The 19276-nt window shown below is 37.5% G+C and overlaps 2 protein-coding genes across 27 annotated transcripts in view; one reads left to right on the plus strand and one right to left on the minus strand.

The window, feature by feature from the left end:
- Positions 1-6346, plus strand: part of FAM13C (family with sequence similarity 13 member C) — a 132130-nt gene extending 125784 nt beyond the window's left edge. For 8 of the 20 annotated variants that reach the window (XM_048069367.2, XM_048069365.2, XM_048069370.2 and 5 more), the window contains 6 exons: positions 377-460; positions 1721-1900; positions 2372-2467; positions 3666-3865; positions 4988-5089; positions 5877-6346. In XM_048069367.2, coding sequence (XP_047925324.1) covers positions 377-460; positions 1721-1900; positions 2372-2467; positions 3666-3865; positions 4988-5089; positions 5877-6000 — 786 coding nt within the window. In that variant the 3' untranslated portion in view covers positions 6001-6346. Of the gene's footprint in view, position 1; positions 42-376; positions 461-1720; positions 1901-2371; positions 2468-3665; positions 3866-4987; positions 5090-5876 lie in introns of those variants that run through there. The other 12 variants (XM_048069371.2, XM_048069380.2, XM_048069372.2 and 9 more) reach the window with 10 other exon arrangements.
- Positions 6347-7365: 1019 nt separating this feature from the next.
- PHYHIPL (phytanoyl-CoA 2-hydroxylase interacting protein like) overlaps positions 7366-19276 on the minus strand; it is a 129270-nt gene continuing 117359 nt past the window's right edge. For all 7 annotated transcript variants that reach the window (XM_013174131.3, XM_067000524.1, XM_048069388.2 and 4 more), the window contains exons 2-5: positions 17219-17415; positions 12955-13129; positions 11836-11953; positions 7366-8634 (exon numbers count right to left, since the gene is read on the minus strand). In XM_013174131.3, the coding sequence (XP_013029585.1) occupies positions 8100-8634; positions 11836-11953; positions 12955-13129; positions 17219-17383 (993 nt within the window). In that variant the 5' untranslated portion in view covers positions 17384-17415 and the 3' untranslated portion in view covers positions 7366-8099. The remainder of the gene's footprint in view (positions 8635-11835; positions 11954-12954; positions 13130-17218; positions 17416-19276) is intronic.

Consider the following 19276-nt stretch of genomic DNA (forward strand, 5'->3'; position numbering starts at 1 on the left):
GGAGAAAGAGTACAAGTTCTGGCCACAAAGACTCCACTTTGGTGAGACAAAGTAAACACGGTATATTTCTTACTGGTAAACGCCTAACCTAAAACCTACTCTATTTGCTAGAAGTACCTCTATAGATTTCATCAGCTCTGTATTAGGCCTTGACTGGGTAGGTAGCGTATTCGCAATCCATTTAAAACGTCAGTCACGTAAATTTGGATTCTGTTCTTACCAAGTCAGTGCCAAGTCCCTGTTGATCTGAGGGTGGACAGAAACAGAATTCAGTGTTAATGTTTATTTGGGGAGCGCAGGTTATTGAGCAAATACCTACCTGTACCCTTGTCATGAAATCCTGACTCATAATTTCATACATAACTTTTTTAAATAGGATATGACAAAAAAGCAAATGGCTTTGGAAAAAATCAATCTTCAGAAATGCCTACTATATTTTGAGAGTATTCATGGACGGCCTGTAAGTATACCATGGAAAGATAGGTAAATTAAAACTTATTTAATTTCACTACCAAGTATTTTTGGACTCATGTATTAAATATATTTAGATTATTTTTCCATGATTAACATAATGGTAGTTATTTCAAACTAATTTTCAGATATAAATTACTGCTTTATGAATTTGGTTTATATTAAAAAAAAATAAAAAGGCAAGTTTCGAGTGGTCCTGTATCTCTCCTCATGACTAGAAGTTGCAGATTTTTACGATAAAAATGGAGAATTATATATCCATATCAGACTTGGCTCATACATACTGCAGCTGTGCTACAGCATACAAAAGATTAGAATATTTAGCAGCTGAGAAAGGTTTGTAGGGCAACATCAGAGATGAAATAAAAAAATAAATAGCCTGTCATCTGTTTTCCTTTTTTTCACAGCAGCACTTAAAAATATTAATTAAATCATTTCAAGAACTCTGTATTAAAGGGTTTTCAATGCTGAATGTAGGTACAAAACAAAAAATTTCCAACATTGGTTAGATGATGATTTGAAAATGTGTCTATGCAAATCCCTGGAATTCCTATTTGATGTGTAGGAATGTCTGTATTCTTATGTCTGTTTCTGTTTCTGCCTTGTAATTGTTGTGGTAGAGGAAACGTGGAGTGGCACCAGCAAGTGTCCAAAAATATGCCAGCTCTCAAAATTACCGTGATCTGAATCTGATCTCTGTGCATCTTGGATAAAATAATTTTTAATAATTAATAAGCCTCTTTAGGCTTTGAATGAGAGCTGAGGGATGGAGAGAATATGTAGGAAGGGTCTGAAGAAATGACTTTTCCTAAGGAGAACAAGAAAGAAATGAGTTATTAGTGCTATATACAAACGACTGAGACTTGAAAATCCAAAGATAGAGAAGAGAATAATAGGGCATGCTCTGTAGCATGGAGTACAGAGAGGGTGTTTCTTCCCAAGGTAGAGGCAGCTCTAACCATCTGAGAAAGAAAATGCTAATTGCATAATGGAAGAGATGATCAGTGATGCTAAGCAGCCATGCACCAATCTTGAATCTGCCAAACAGCTCTGACTTAAGGTCACAGAAAGCTCAGAGATTTAAAGCAGGGAAATGGAAGTTAGAAAAGATTTTTACATCTTTTGTTGTTCCTGAAAATAAGCAATCTGTAGACTGAACAGTTAGAGTTGCATACTTAAATAATCATGTATTTTAGAGAAGCAAATTTTAGTATTTGTATCTATATTAATGTATTTTCCTGTGTGAAAGGGCTGGAGATTCTGCGTGCATCCTGGTCACCAAGAACAGCTGGAGAGTGAGGCCAGCAAGGCCCAAGCTCAGTGTCGAGCACAGGCTCTGTGCCCAGTTCAGAGCTGGCAGGGCCCAGGAAAGAGCATCTCGGGAAGCTCGTGTTTGGTTTTAAGACATGCAAGGATGACAGCTTACAGAGTGAGTGCCCAGGCAGAGGCATTCTGGTGAGGTTAGCCAACAGAACAGGTGCATCTCTGCTATCAGAGAGTTGTCCCAGGGAAGCAGAAAAAGGATTTTTCACAATGCATGAACATTGACTACTGAATACTCAAGACTTAGTACTTGAAATGTTTGACCTAGCAGGCCGTGACATACCTTGCCATTTAACAAGTATCATTCTGTATCATTATCAAAAGGCTAATTTGAATGGAGTATGCTTGGCTGGGATTACAAGAAAACTACCAGAAACTTAACCCACAACTCAGATTTAAGCTAAATTTCTTTTTAGAAATTGTTTTTGTGCTACAGTTCACATGGAATCCCTATGGAAGCAAAATACACATTAGTATTTCTTTCTAAGACTTTTCTCAGCTTTACAGGAACAAATGAGGAATGTATTTATTTATTTTTCATTTTGGAGAAGTATATTTTATTATGATTTCTCTTTAGGTAACTAAACAAGAAAAGAGTCTTATGAAGCCTCTTTACGACAGATATAGAATTATCAAGAAGCTTCTTGCAACTCCATCTTTGATCACAACAATTGTAAGTTGGAAAGAATTCATAGCCATTGTGAAGAAAATGTGCTGAATGCAGTGTTTGATTTGTACCTGTATGCCAATTTAGCAGCAATGTAACTAGTGCTATTTAAAGAATCTGCTTATTAGTTAAAACAGTGTTTATATTTCAGCTAGATCAAATGCTCTGTAAATTCATCTTCCAACCATACCGGAGGTTGTAATGTAAGGCAGCAGTTCTGGAGGCAATTGTTTCAGATCACTGGGCAAGAGATCAAAGGCTGTCAGTTTTCTACTACAGCTGATGTATACAACATAAAATGAAACCTATCATAAAGCACTATACTGTCACTGTAACTAGCTGCTAAATTTTGTTAAAAAAAAAGCTTTTATTAAACATGTCGCACATAAATATCACTTGTAGTACTTTGATTAATAATATATCAATGTAATTTAACAGTAATGGTCTCACTGTGAGTAGAGGTGGTGGAGTTCCAAATTTAGTTGGGTTGATTTTAAAAATTATGAACTATTGTCCTGCTAGAGGTCAGTGGAGCTTTAGATTTCTTTGAAAATGCTGGTCTAAATCCTTAAACAAGTGCACATGGACACTTCATTTCAAAATGCAACTGAAGGTAACTGAAGGTGTTACTTAGTTTTTAGGAGCTTCGCTCCACAATTTCTCATTTAAACCCTCATTTCAAAAGCCCAAATTTCTTACGAGGCTGAAGGAATGTGGGGAAGACAGCAACATCAATCTGTTTTAGTAGTTAACATTTGTAGCTATAAAACCAAATGTAAAATGTCTACTTCCAATGCATGTTATAGCTATAATTTCTGGGCTTAATAAAAGCATTAGATGGTATTTAAGAGCAGTACAAGTTCTAGCAAGACTGCAGTGTTTGCGTAAATACAGAGTGCTCTTTAAATCATTTCTACTTGTAAAGGCTTTTGAGTAAAAAGAAAATCGATGGCTGGGAGGTACTCAGAAACAAGGTCAGCTTCTGTCCTGTTTAGCCATAGTGAACAATACCCAGTAGCTCAGCAAGCCCCATGAGAGTTCTCATGAACTCTGGGTTCTCATAGAACTGGGTAGAGCTTTCAATATCTGTGATTTTTCAGTGAATACATCCAGGAAATGAACATCAAATTCTTTGTGTTGTCATCCTATTAGTTGTTATATTGTAATGTAAATGACTAATTTGATAATGCTTATATTTTACAAGCAGGAAGAAGAAGACTCCGATGAAGACCGTTCTCAAAGCAGCCATGAGCTATCATCTGGTCCAATATCTTGCCTCCCTGTTGATGAGCATCTGTGTTACTCTCAGGAGGAGAGCGAGCCTGCATATGTTTCACCTCTAGATGAAAAGAAAGTTTTCAGACAAACAGCCCTGTCTATGTCCAACTTACATGAGGCAACAATGTGAGCTCTGTCTTTTTGTCATGGATGTTTTAAAATATTTTGTAAAGAATTTGCAAATGAAGCATGATCTATACTTGTTAAATAGGAGAAATACACATTATATGTCCATGAGAGACCACTCCATGTGTGTAAAATCTTATTATTCCTTGCAACGAGGGTATTTATTGGTGTCTGGATACCCAGAAAAATTAACAACACTCTCCTGCTCTCCTTTAAAAACAAAACAAAAACCTCCTCCGGATTTGTATTTAAAAATTCCAGGTTGCGTGAGGCAACAGGTCTCAAGATGCACATAGGCTGTTATTACTCAGCTCTGAATATGCTTTCCATGACCAGGTATGTTCTCATAACATATGGGCTATTATCTTTTTCTCAGGTTTTGGTTGGTATCACTTAGATGCATACATTATAAACTGACTAGGTTCTACCAAAAGTGACAGTAAATTAAAGTTCTGTTTTCCTGTGTAACACAACTATGTATGCAGCAGTGTGCTCACAAATTCTGTGAAGATATTTCTGTGTGTTGTGTTCTTAGGGAAAAATATAGTAGGGGATATAGCAAAACAAGCAGAATTATTTCTCTGCTTAAAAAAAACCTTATTCTCCAAATAATACCAACTAAAACATATCCTAAAAGAGAAAAAATAATATTCTGGGTACCACTGGCAGTATTACTGAATCACAGTAATATTTGGTAACAGTTGCTTTTCAGAGTAGGGCTTTGCTATTGACTTTATTTATTAAGAGCAAGAGAATGTAAGGAGTTTGCTGTAAGCCACTGAGCCCTGTCAAGTCCCTTAACTCCACATAGGATTGAGCCCACTAACAAGCCTCAGTCCTGAAAAGCTTTTCTTGCCATGTTGTCCACAGAGTCTCTGCCTTCACTTTATTAGAAGGATGAGACTAACAGTAGTAAATGGGAAGGAACACAACTGTTTAATCACGTGACTGATTGTACAAGCAGTGATATCTGTACTTGGAGGGATATGTTAGATTGCTTGGGGGCACTGAGATGAGCACCTGCCGTGGCCAACAGCAGAAGCCTGACTATTGCCCAAAACCATGGCTTTTACAGGGATTCCCGGTGCATGGGGTTTTCATGGTCTTGCCTCTGTTTTACAGGCCTGTTCTACTTGAACATCTCCGAGAAACAAGAGCAGATAAAAAAAGGCTTCGCAAGGCTCTGAGAGAGTTTGAAGAACAATTCTACAAGCAGACAGGAAGGTAAATAAACCAACTTCACAAATTCCTTCTCCTTTTCCCCTCTGGGCACCTATGCAGACATGTTTGTTTCTACTAGAGCAGGTACTCTTAGGTGAGCAGGCCAAAGAAAATGCAGTCTGGGACTGGAAGGTAACAGGGAGGTGACGGGTCTCTGTGGAGATGGCCAGCTCCCTGTTAAGTTGAGGATGTGGGCAACCCTGATGGCCATCTGGCTCTGGGGATCTTCTCAGAATATGCCTGTACTAGACATAAACCATGCAGCATGTCAGCACAGGATCTTCCTGAGGTGTAGAGAGTCTGCTAAAGAGGCTTCCTGAAGATGTCAATCTCTAGGGACTTCACTGGGAAGTTTGGCCATCTCTAAAAGGCTAGATATAAAAAACTAACTACTGTTTCTTTCACTCATAAATATTACTGTTCACTTTTTGGTTGTCTTCCTCCCATTATTTAACAAACTTTTGCTGAAAAGGTAGTAGTCTGGTAACAGTTTTCAAAGCAATGCCTAATAACTAACTTCCCCTTAGAATGAAGTACTTACACTTGCATAGCTGACTAGAAAGAAAATTACCTGATATAGGAAACGTTAATATTTAAAATCCATTTCATTTCTGTCTATGAGAGGTTGTTTTTGTTTTTTTTTGGCCCTGTCAAATTAACTTTACTCACCTACGTCTAGGAAAAAAATATACATCTGACCCCAACCTCATTAGTTGTTGCAGAATTCACTTTAAAGACTGTTTCTCTGTTTAGTCATGGAAGTGATTGTACTTTTATTTGCTTTTAATAGGAGTCCTCTAAAAGAAGATCGTGTACCAATGGCAGAGGAATACTCTGAATACAAGCACACAAAAGCCAAAATCAGGCTCTTAGAGGTTCTCATCAGTAAGCATGATGTTTCCAAAACAATTTGAAATTAATGCAATGAAGTGGTGTTATTCTCTAGCAAAACAAACAAGAACAATAACAACAAAAAAAAAAGAGGCGGTTGTCTTACAGGTCTTGGTCTGCAGCACAATTATTTGACACACTGAGATTTTTTGATGCACTTTACCAATTATACAAGCTGGGATGAGCGAGGACAGCAATATACGAGAATATTAAGTGTGGGTGAGTGAACTATAGTATATATATATATTTTTTCCTTTTGAAAAAGCCTTGAAGTGCACTGTGAAAATGTTAGAAATTCAAATGACATTGAAGTATTGTTCAGACTCAGTTTGACCTGTTCTTAGGTTTCAAGACAGAAAAAGTGTGAGGAACTGTTCTCCAGGATTTTTTTCAAATGGAGATAGTTTTTTGGTTTTTTTTTTTTTCAGAAATAAGAGCAAGCATTTGGCAAAATAAACAGGTAGTCTACTGGGAAGAGTAACACAAAGGTACTGGATGCTGTCCTTTTCACTATGGTTTACAGGACCTGGCTTGTGGTACATAAAATTCAGTAAATAGGTCAACTACATGCTAATTTTCATTTCTGTATTGAACTTTTGCACTTTATTTTGCCTGATGCTAATTTGCTTTTCTAATTACCAAAGCTTGTTTAGAAGCATGCACTTTGTAAAATGTCAAACTATTTCCTGTGTTATAAATTACCATATATATATATATATATATAAAAAAAAGACAAGACTAGATTATTGCATTATGCTAAGATATTTTGGATAGATTAAAGTACATGGTATATAATTGAGTGTCACAGTTATCTGATGAGGAACGCTAGACTTCTCATTTACTATAAATAAGATTATAAAAAAGATATTTTTCCATTGGATTTATGCGTCTTTCTTAACTTTCAGAGCACCACACTTTGTAATATTAAGGTGGTTTTTTTTCACTATTTGTGATAAACCATTTGTGTTAAAAGTGAACTGTTAACAGAAGGCTTATCAACATTTTTGTACTGCAAGTGAAAACCAGGGCTTCGGGGAAATACCTATCCCAGACATAAAGGAAGGAAGAATGAAAACAGAAAAAGGGACTTCAGAAAGTTGAATCATGTTTAGTGTTCTGCTTTAACTGTCATTTTGTATTGACCACATATTATAAGCAACCTGTTTTCTATCTATCTTGGTAAGAAAAATTTCATTTTATAAAGCCTATTATGTACTAACCACGTTTGTACTTATATTGTATGTAATGGCTCAGCATGATTTTGAAGATGTACGTACCTGTTTTCAAGTAGCTTGGAGGAAAAAGTATGACGACTAAAAATGATTTTTTTATTTCTTAGAGGTTTGTTGTTTCAGTGTACTGATTTAATAATTTGTAACTTTTATGAATCAGAATGGTCTCCTTCGTAAATCTGTTTTAATTAAAGTCATCTAGAGCAACAGGAACAGATACAGAGCTATTTGAAGTTTACAAACTACATCTTTGATAAGGGAAAATGATTTCATGACATGTATACAATTGATATTAAAATGTGATCTATATATTCTATATGATTGTATAATATTTTATACAACAGTACAAATAAAATATTTTTCTATTATATTTATTATGTCAAGACACAGTTTCTGTTTTCAGTTAGCTAATATAAATAACATAAATAACACTGTCAAACAACACGTTGTAAGTGCTGACATTTCTAGGATTTGAAATTTAAATCATGCTGCAGTTACAACCTTTCATGCTGTTTGGAGTTATCCCAGTATTTGTTCAGTAGTTAAAATGAATGCATATTTAAACACCATTTTTAAGCCATTATTTTTGTTTTGCTAAAGCAGTTTATATAGGATTTTGTTACGTTTGGCAAGAAACAGAAAACATTTTTTGCAGCATCTAGGTATAAATGGTTGCCAGAAAAAAAAAAAATCCAGGACTTCTAATCATTTAAAGCATTGGGTGAACAGAAGGGAAGGAGGGAGAGAAGAAATACTAAAAACGCTATTGGAGATTTTGAAGACCCATGTTTGCTTTTGGTGACAGTGGCATGTGCATGCTTCTGACAAAAATGTCTGACTATGGAAATGGGCAACAGAGGTTTGAAGGCTCCTAAGTAACAAGGGAATTTTTAACGTCCAACACTGATATTGCAGGTCTTGCAGCTGGGATCTTTCTTTGCATTTGCAGTAGACAAGCTCATTAGTTGGTGACCAGTAATTTCTGCAACTGTGCCGAGGGAGAGATCCACAGGATCAGTGTAAATTACTTCCAGAATAACATCCTGGGCATGATGGTAAACCATTACACCATCTTCTTCATCACAGGTCAGAAATTTATTATCTTTTATATTTAGTTGAGGAAGGCGCTGCTTACAGAATTCGTCTCCTGGCGATCCAACAGGGGCGATAACGAGAATGACATAGTGGTAGGCTGTGTACATGCAGTAGAAGTCTCCAAAATACAAGTTAGTATTTGGGTTGAAGAGTTTTTCAGCTGCAATCTCAAACCTGTATCTTCCGTATGGTGAATCCTGTGGTGGTTTCCCAGTGTTAAACTCGGTGTTGCAGCTAAAGAAGATGCCTTCCAACTTCCCGCTGATTGGAGAGCCATGGCTGCCACTGTTATCCTTAACAGAAGGCTGCAGAGCGTTCCCGTGGTGCTCTCTACAAATGAATGACTGCTGTTGTTTATTGTGTAACACATTAAGAGAGTGATAAGTTAGGACTTCATGCTGTTCAGTAACAGTTCAGAAGAGACACAAAGGAAAACCATTAACTGAGACCTGTGGTTAGTGTCACGATTTTCAGACCAAGAAACTCAAGTGAAGCCAGACTCAGAAAGGGGTAGCGTAAGTCCGGCTCAAGGGAAAAGAATTGCATTTCCAGTCTACCTGCTCTGTCAGCTGTGAGCTGGCTCAGTATTATATGAAAGAAGGCAAACAATAGCACAAACCAAAAAGTCCCCAAAGCACCAATAGCTTCCATTAGCTGATCTGTTCAGCTTTCCACTAAAATTCTAACAATAAACATATTTCAGTTTAATCACATGTTGAAAATGGCAAGTGAATCTCAGTATGCTGAACCTACTGTTAGTTAATGCATATTTTTAGCATAGGCAGTATATAGTTCATGTAGGAAAGCTGCCAAAGTTATTTCTGAATTATGTTTCTTTCTGAATTATGTTTCTCAGAGACATTATAGGAAGGAACATACTGTCTGATATCTGCTATTCTTTTTTTATATTATGTTTTATACATTTTTATTCTTTTACATTCAGATTTTGTATTTATATCTTGTATTATTATCTTGGCTTGTATCTTGTATTATTATCTTGGCTATCTCTGCACCTGCAACCATTTAATGCCAAAAACTGAAACATTCCCTCTTTTAAGTCCTGTTAAAAAAAAAAAAAACACCTTACCTTTAAAGACCTTTACCCTTAAAGATTGCATTTATACACGTTGACATATTAAGGAGGTGTTGGGGTTGTAGAGTCTTACATCTCCCCTCCCCCTTTTTTTTTTTTTTTTTTTTTTGAGGAGAGGAGAAACTAGGCAAGAGAGAACAGTTTTTATTCTCTCTCTTTTAAATTTGCAACAACTCCAGGTAAAATGGTGCTGTCTCTGAGAAAAGGATTTACCTGGTTAAGCTGGAGGTAGCAGTCAAAGCAAACACATTCAGCGTACAAGTAACAATGTAAGAAAGCTCTAATCAACAACACAGTAATGTCGCCAATTCTGGGTGTTCCCCCTCCCCCCCCCCCCCCCCCCCCCCCCCATTATTTCTAGTCTTCTCAGAAGCATATCTTAATTTATGCTTAAGTTAAAGTTCAGAGGTTTTTCTGGGCTATTCAAATAGTTATTGTCTCAAGCCCTATTATGCAAAACATCGGGCTTCTCAGGGGAGGAGAGTGAGATACAATTGGTATATTATGACTGAAGTGAATGCAAAGGAAAAAAAATAATCAGCTTGAATAACCACTCTCTCTGCAACCTAAGAAAACAGGCTTGCAGCTTTATTTCTGTGGCAAGATACTGACATCCAGTGGCCAATTATGCTAATTATAGGTCACTCTTCCCCAGGGAGCTGAGATGCTCTATTGCACTTCCAGACAAGGGAAGCAGCAGCGACGTGTGCTACTTTCAAACTCACATTTCAAATTCCTACATTTAGGGGTAGTTGCTCATTGGCTATTGGTACTACTAGAGCTACCCTATAAGTGTTTTCAAACTTATTTACTAATTATGATACCACAGAGGCCCCTGGAAGAAATGGTATGACAAAGGAATTTTTCCTAAAAGGAAGTCTGTGATTAGGGTTTTTAACACACCATTCAGAAGCATACCTTGCAAGACTAACCCTTGCAACCACGTTAGTACATTTCTGATCAGAAAAGACCACTGTTAGACAGTTACAGGTATCCTAGCTTTATATTGGCCTGGCAAAACTCAGCCTTTTGGCTCTTTAACTCACTAACAGAAGGACAACAAATTTAGTCTTCATTTGTATCAACCCAAGAAAGACCATAGGAAGAGGGAGGGAAAAGATACAGTGCAATCAATTAAAGCGTCACATTTGGCAGAAAAAGGCCAAAACCACAGTTACAAATGTACCTCAGTAGCAAGTCTTAAAGCTCTGTGAACACAAGAGCAGGCACCTTATGATTACACAGCTGAAAATAAAGCTGTAAGAGAATCAGAAACAGCACAGGAATTTCCATTCATTGGTATCTAGTCCTAGTCCAAGATGGCAGTAGATTTACTAGGTCCTCAGAGACCTCAAAATGCAATTAATTTGCTACCTCCATTGAATATGCAGCTCTATCCATGTGCAACAATGTAATTCTCCCAAAGCACAAAGGAAGGAGGAAACCCCATGCTCTGGAATATATGACAATCCTAGAATCCCGTATGTACTCATGACTACAAAGAGGAACATTTTCAAGGGTGGTGGACTCTGCTTTTTGGAGGTGAACCTACAGAATATTTTGTTTCTTCACCAGTTTTTTTTTTTTTTTTAAAATAGTTCTATGCAGGTACTAATGCGAAACGCACCTAAAACTGGCATTATATAGCACAGGAGCAGCCCCTGCACCAGTGCTGAAACAGAAGTTGTCACGCCACTTACCTCTCAACCACTTTCTTCTAACAGCAGAAGGTTACCGCTGCATGGTGGCTGTTCTTGCTCAGTCATGTACGTGAGCTGTGACTCCATCCATTGAAATGTCGTCTTTTCTATTGTAATGGTGCTTCTGCTTGTGTGTGCAAGGTCACACTGGTTCTCCATGCAGGAATAAGGAACCTACCTCCAGCTATCCCATTTATTCATTCCCACTGAAGCACAGTGTTCTCAAATTGTCTACACATCCCTCCTCCCCACACAAACATGATCTGTAAATTAAGGTTTGCATTACAGAGCCCCAGTTACGCCATTTGGGCACAGAAAAGGGGTGATTGTATGTGGAGAGCAAATACATGAGATAGATAGAACTCTTATGTACAGGCAAACACACACTTACTGATACATACAATTGTGCATTCATACTATTAGCCATCTCACCGTGAATTTCTTAATACAATGGCAGTATTTGGCTACTAAACACTTATAATATCATAGGCACTTTAATGAAGCTGGAGACTCTGTGAGTACTTAAATTCCTGCTCTAAAACACAAACTTTTATTTCCTAATCAAAGTGCTGAACAAGACAAGGTGGAAGAAATTAGTTACCTTTTATTTTTCCCTTCTTCTGAACTGGCAATAGTGCACAGACATTCTGCTCCAGCTTTACCACAGCTGCCTCCATTTACTTATTTTCATTACTACCGTAATTTGCCAAACAATTTTGCATATGTTTACTTTCTTACCTGATATAATCAAAGTATTCTTTGTGCTGATTCCGATAAAAAACAGACAGTTTAAGCATACGGCCTGCAATCACTTCAGCTTTTTCCAAAAGCTGTGTTAGGTGAACTTTTGAATAATCTGAGGAAAAAAAGACAAATCTGCTAGTATAGGAGGGGAGAAAAAACACAATGCTCTTCAAAAACTACAGACATAATTGGGAACAGAGCCTAAATAACATACCTCACATCACGCAGCAGCTATTGAGCAGCTATCAAGCTTGGCATCAGTTTCCAGCAGCAGCAAAAGACAATTGGCAGGAACGTGCATATTTGATCCCCCCCATTCCTTTCCCCATGAATACTTTGCAAGCCTCCAGTAACTCTCACCTTGGGATTCCTTGTGTTAGAGGTGGTTTCCTTGTATTTGGGAAATGCAGAGGAGCTCAGAATTGCCCTCTGACTTAAGTCATTTGATAAAATGTTTGCCGCAGTGTACCTGGTTGTGAGCCACACAATTTAAAAACCTTGCTTAGAACCCAGCCTAAGCTACGTCTCAACCAACATGGGCTTCATAGAGAGCTTGCTACAGCTCTCAACTTTCACACAGGCAGGCGTGTTGACGTTGGGTGATGTTCATCCAACAGACTACGTTTATAAATCAATGACAGGCTAAAGGTACATGTACTAGTCCTTGAGACAAGGTATTGGTGGTACTCAGGCTTTGCAGCACGCAAAGAAGGGAGAACAGCAGAATGGCTTAGGCAAGCTGTCTGTTGGGGAGCTGCCAGTGTCTTTTCTCCACTGGGGCTTGCAGGCAACAAGAGGCACACAAGTGGCCCTGCTCAACTGCAGTTCACCAGTCTCCTTTCCTGGTTCAGAAGAAGCAATGGTATAAGACACAGCAGTTCTGGGCAGCTAAGCTATTGTGAAACACAAAGGGGCACTGCAGCTGCTTCCCTCCTCTCATTAATGCATCAAACCAGTGTGCATACAAAGCCTAAAGCTAGTATTGCAGTTTCCAAATGTAACTATTAAGCTTACCAAGCTACTGCACACTGGTAGATGGCTAATCCATTCATGCAGCAAAGCTAGCCTTAATTGCATACATCCTATGGTGCGTTCTTTTCTCAGCAAAGTTACCTGCTGTGCAAAACTCAATGATTTCACTCCACTCAGAAACAACGTAATCGCCGTCAACTTGCTTTGATGCTGTCTGCACTGCTACTGTGTATTCTGTTCTCGGGCTCAAGAACCAGTGCCCACGGACCGTCATAGGCAAAGGAACAGCTTTGGCAACCAATTTAGTTGGTACATCCTGATGGGAACAACAACAACAACAACAAAACAACAAAAAACAACAACACAAAAAAGTCAGCACAACGACCAAACCAATCCACCACCACTCCCCAACCCTTGGCTCTTCTGTGTAAGCATTAACTACATCTCACAATCCATTGGTGCAGTGAAGTTAAGAGCGGCCTAGGACAATGGCCTGAGGTCTGCTCTAAAAGCTACACTGGTAACTGGCACATATGAGTTTATTTGGGGTTCCACGCGAAAACAGACCATTATATATAGCCCAAACACACAATTCAGACTAAGGTCATTTATGCTTGAGCATGCAAGCAGAGCACGAGGACATCTTAATTTAAGTACTACTTGGGCTCTTATTGACAAGCTTTTCTTTCAGTGCAACCAAGCAGGATTCCTCCTGCAGTCATTGAGCCCACCTGTATTGCTGTTGATATCTTCCACCTTGAACAGAGAAAATCAAACGTTCCAGAGTAACTTTGCACACTATACATATTTCAAGATATCCTTATGCACAGGGAATGGCCAGAACAAACCGAACATATAGCTAGATGTTCTCTGCTTACCATCACACCTCTTGCTCCCCCACATTTCAGGTGTTCTGTCAGCACATCCCATGGTAGTGCAACACAGAAGTATACTTACTACTGTAGGTATACAGAAGTATAGCTACTTTTTGTTGTTGAAATAGTTAGCTTCTGCAACAACAAAGCCTGCAGCTCAGACCACCAAAGGGAAGAAAAAACGAACTGGACAATTTATACTAGAACTGTGGGTAAAAGGACTCACAGTGAAGTTGAATGACTCTCTACGCAGTGTAGCTGAGAAGCTGTGAGAGAGTGAGAGGTGTTCTTTAACATTTACCAGTAACCACAGAACAGTAAGATGGCTGCCACGCAAAAAGTAGACATTTTAGGTAATATCCATAGCTATCCACATATAAATGCTAGTCAATAGTTACCCACCTATAAATTCTAGCAAAGCAGACCCTTAAGGAAAAAAAAAAAAAAAAAAGAAACAGAAAGTAGACTTGTTCTGTTCATGATCTGTAAGCAAGACATGGAAGATTTTTTTTTTTTTGAACATTTTCTATTATGGAAAAATCTCTTTTTATCATTTTTCTTCAGTTTCTATATTAAAAATCTGTAAAACTACCAGCTTGTGATATTACAAAACTGAAATGTGATTGACTGATGATCAAGGGTAAGATTTTGTTGTTATTTTGGTTTCTTTTTATGTTATTTTTCATATAAATCAAATTACAAACATCTTGGAGAAAACTTTCTATGTTAAGTACTCAGTTCTGTATTCTGAAATAAATAATATATACAAAAGAGAAAAAAAATACTGGTGGGAGGGGGGTAGTGACATTTAAAGTTACCACCCTAGAACTACATTGTAAAGGCATCCCACTGAACTGGATTTACCAATGCTAATGCAGTCAGCAGCTGCTACAGTTCCACTCATTAGTCTTCCTGTCATCTTTTCTTTGGCTGTGGTAAAAACTGACTCCACCTGGGTCTGCTCTCTGTGCCCATAACACTGTAGCGGTTTTTGCCCCCATTAATTTTCAGGGTGTTCACACAACATTAAAAGCCTCATTACCCCCATGGCTCAAAGCCTTACCTCCTGGCTGTGCATCAGGAAACTCTTTGAACTGCACAAGAAGAGGCCAGAACACGCAGAGCCACAACATCACTTAGAGGAGTTTCTCTCTTACATGGTGGGGTACGGGGATGGGATGGGATGGGAGGGGGAGGAGGAGAGGGAACGGGAAGGGAAGAATGATGCTTTTCATAAATTTAATTTATTGTTCTTTTTCTAAGCAAAACCTTTTTTGTTTGTTTGTTTTTTATAAGATCACTATGCTGACCTCAGGAAAAAATGTTCATGTTGAAATTTCTCTGGGCATACTCTGCTCTGCTCTGGGCTGAACAAACCAAGGGACCTAAGGGACCTCAGCTGCTCCTCATACGTCTTGCCCTCTAAGACCCTCCACCATCTTTGTAGCCCTCCTTTGGATGCTCTCTAATAGCTTTATTTCCTTCTTACACTGTGGCACCCAAAACCAGTATACCACTATACTAGTATACCAGTCATACTACCTCACTTTTTTTGGGAAGAGAAGCCTGCCTATTCTGTAAGCCCTTTTCTTTTCTAAAGAAGCTGATTTCAATTTTCAGCTTTCTTCCATTTCATCTCATCCTTCCCTTTGCCAAGTCTGCTTGTAGGACACAATGCAGGAGTTCAGTACGCCTAGCTTTGCTGCATATCTGAGCCTCATTTCCCTACCTATTATATGGGAATAATCATACATCCATATTCTAGTCTTTACATACTACTACAAATCTCCTCCTTCCCAAATATAACAATAGTCCTACATAATAAAACAATACGTACCCTAAACAAGTTGAGTATGTATTTGCTAACAGAAAAAGCATTGAAAGGATAAAGCATTCATGTTTGCTCTTCCAGAAGGAAATAAACACCATTTACTGCAGTACAGCATCCATTTACCAGGTTAAATCTGCATCCCAACTTACTTTGGCTCACAACCATCTCATATGGCACACTAACTCTCTACAAGTTACAAAATAGCTGAGCTTATCACCCATGAGAGAAACAGGCCCTTGTAGACATTCATGCGACCCTTATGCTGAGTAAGGTTTTTAATATTACTACAAATATTTTTCCTCATTTTTAACACTAGTCTCATCACTGCAATAAAGATTTTTAAGAGAATTTAGCATTTGGTCTGCTAGAGTGGCTCTGCCTTTTACAAAATCAAATTTTACAATTTAAAAACCAGTATGCATATAAATGAAAAACATGTAAATTAATAAAATGAAACAATTAAGACAAATCCATCTCAGTAAACATTTATAGTGGAAGGCATATTTATTCTTGCAGCATAAAATGGGAATGGGAGTTGAACTTCAAAGGCTGCCAGTCAAAATGTACTAATAGTAAGAAAAAAAAAAACACAAACAAATCATTCATTACCACAATTAAAACTGGATCAGAGTAAAGGCTATTATAACATTAAATTTGGTAGTGCTTTGCGTACCACTTCCTAGCAACTGCAGCATCTTGGCCAAACGTGTGAAATCCTTGATTTCAAATAGCAGTAAGTGATTCAAAAAGCAGTAAATGATTTTTGTTATGCTTAATGAATATGCTTAATGAATATTTAACAACCATGTTAAAAACAACAAAAAAAATCAAATAAGGAAGCATAAATGGAAGGTTACACACATGCTATGAACAGGGGTCACAAGAAAAATAGTCTCACAGTATTTGCAGTAATATTTTCTGGTTGTCCCATTGGTTTATACACTAAGAGTAGTTTAGGTGTTAGTAAAATTAGAGCTCTCATATTTGTCTGGATGGTTATTTGTGCCTTGGCAAACCTTATCTTTTAGGGATCTTGCCAAGACTGCAGATAATTAATTTGCAGATGACTGTGGTGTTTAATCTCCTTTTCTATCTCATTCCATGTTTCTGTAGACATCTCAGTATTTGAACTGTTTGAGGTCGAAGCAAATTTTTCTGTATTTGATAACAATAGACTCGGCAATACGTTCAGTATGTCTCTCCATCAGTGGTTTAAGGAAAGAGGCCAGATGAATATTCAGGTCAATGCTGAATGCTGCAACCTAAGGTTGCTGGAAGCCTTCCTAGAAGTGCATTAGAATTTTTGACTCTTCTGTTGAAACAACATGTATTGCCATCATGGGTCTGTCGCTGATTGAGGACAGGCACAGAAAACATAAATTGTTTAAATAATGATTAAGAACTAGTCAGGAATAAAAATGTCTGTCTTACAATAAATTGTACAGCTTCCAAAACTGTTTTAGTTTCAAATGAAATAGAAAAGGTAATATTCCTTTCTCTATGAAACAAATGTGTTTGTGTGTACATGCACATAAGGTTTAAGTGGAAGTATTCTATGTAAAAAAAAATATTGCCAGTCAGATTAATCAAACCCACCTTGCCCAGATGTCCTATACCTGGTTTTGATCAGTTAATAAACCACTGAGATTCATGTATTTAAAGTCATGCATTTCCACCTTGATTTTTAAAAGAAAATTACCTTGTGTTTAAATTTGTTGGAATTCTTGTTTTCTTTCTTGTTGAGATCAATGAAGTAATGAGTGATGCGATCCTTTGATTTAGAATCCATGTCCCAAGAAATCTTGAAGGAATCACACGTGATGTTACTTATTTTGATGTTGTGTGGGACGGGAAGTTCCTCCATCTCTGCAATCCCACTATCTTGTGATTTATTCCCTGCATAAAAAAACAAGCATGATCAGCTAAAGTCCTACTAGATTCTGTTTTCTGTGGTCTTATATGATGATATCTCTGAACAGCCTTTAACAAAATCTCATAGGTGGTACTTAGAAGCAATGGTAAGGCATAATTATGCAAGCCTCAATTTGAATGACGAGAAATACTGAAAAGGGATGGCATTCCTCATATGAACAAGCACTAGTAACACATAAGTGGGCTTCATAGACTGGCTAATATCACAACTTTGTGCAGTTACAGTTTGAGAAAAAGAAACATCTGAAGTTTTCTGGTGCTACAATGATTAGTTAAGATGCCGGCAATGTCCACAGTTCAGTTAACATAATGGCCCTATCCACACTTGTCCATGAAATAAATACAAATAGAAATCACATGTGTCCTAAAAGTATTTTTCAAGAACAAAGTAAAACCACCCTTCTCAAGGTTCATAGATGATCTCTATACATACACATATGGAAAATACTCTCCTCCACAATGAAACAAATAACAAAGGGGTCATTTTATTGAGCCATAGTAAAAGGGACATATACACCAGCATCATTTTCTTATCTTTTTTCTATTGCCCGGTTGACACCCCCCACAGTTTCCTTAGGAAGGGTGGTGTTTTTTGTTTTTTTTTTTCTTCTTCTTCTAATATCGCTAAGTGCATATATGCTGAATATAATGAACAAATGTCCACTGACTCCCTAGAAGCATCACAGGTACCAAAATTAGGTCTTCCCTTAGTTCCAGGGCAACTTTGTTGCACAGCATCCAGTGAATATTATAACTCAGAAACATTAGGTGATCTTGTACTACGTAAAACACAATTCAAAAGCAAGCAAACAATAAAAAAGACCTGAAAGACAAGAGAAAAGTAAGTGGGTAAAAAGAAAAAAAAATAGAGAAAATGATGTAAGAGAAGGAATGAAGAAGCATGGGAAAAAAAAAAAAGAACAAAAACCCCACCCACCCTTAAATAAGAATAGAAAGAAACAAAGGAGAAAAAAAAAAAAGTATGTATAAAAAACCAAGGAAAATTCCCAAATTGTGTCCAGAGGTAAAAGGCAGGGAACTCATGCTACAGTTGTACCAGAGATGTGTGGGGAACACATTATCAGAATTATTTTTAGTCAAATCTAAGTATAGCAAGAGGTAGTATTATACACGTCCATCATAACTGATAAAAAACTGGACACAAAGGGATCCAGTCAGTGATAATAATAAAATATGTGACTTGTAAATCATTAGGGACTTTTCAACCTATCAGCGTATGTTATCAAAGAGTTACATCAACACCTCAGTTCAGGAATTGTTCAGGTTGTTCTGGCTGTTCAGAATTCTCCACGTGGATACGCAAAATTCAGTTACAGTGCCTGAGAAATCCATATATTTCCAGGTGGTATTACAACAAGGTAATTTTATTGATGATGATTTAAAGAACCAATAATAATACTTTTCTATTTTTGTTTCATTTGATATATTTACAACCAACATGTCTTCTATTTTTTAAACATCTTATTGCCTTCCCCCCCATCACCCCCACCCCTTTTTAATCAATACCCGAGTCAGAAAGTGTGTGGTCTTCCTCAAAATGCTATGCTATTTGTTCCAGACACAGGGACTTTTTCAACAGCTGCACTGACTGCAATAGACTCAGGAATACCAGTCATTACTGAAGGCTTTCTGTTCATACAAAATACACAGTACATGCTTTTCCCTCCATGAGATTTCAGAAAGCTAGCAGGGAGAAAACAGAATTGTTTTGTTTTGTAAGCATTCTGTATTTGAAAAAATGACTAAAAGCTCTACCAGGTACACTGAAAAGTAACACGATTGCTCTTCCAGGAGCAAGGCTTTG

The sequence above is a fragment of the Anser cygnoides genome, chromosome 7 (genome assembly GCF_040182565.1).
Source record: "Anser cygnoides isolate HZ-2024a breed goose chromosome 7, Taihu_goose_T2T_genome, whole genome shotgun sequence".
NCBI lineage: Eukaryota > Metazoa > Chordata > Aves > Anseriformes > Anatidae > Anser > Anser cygnoides.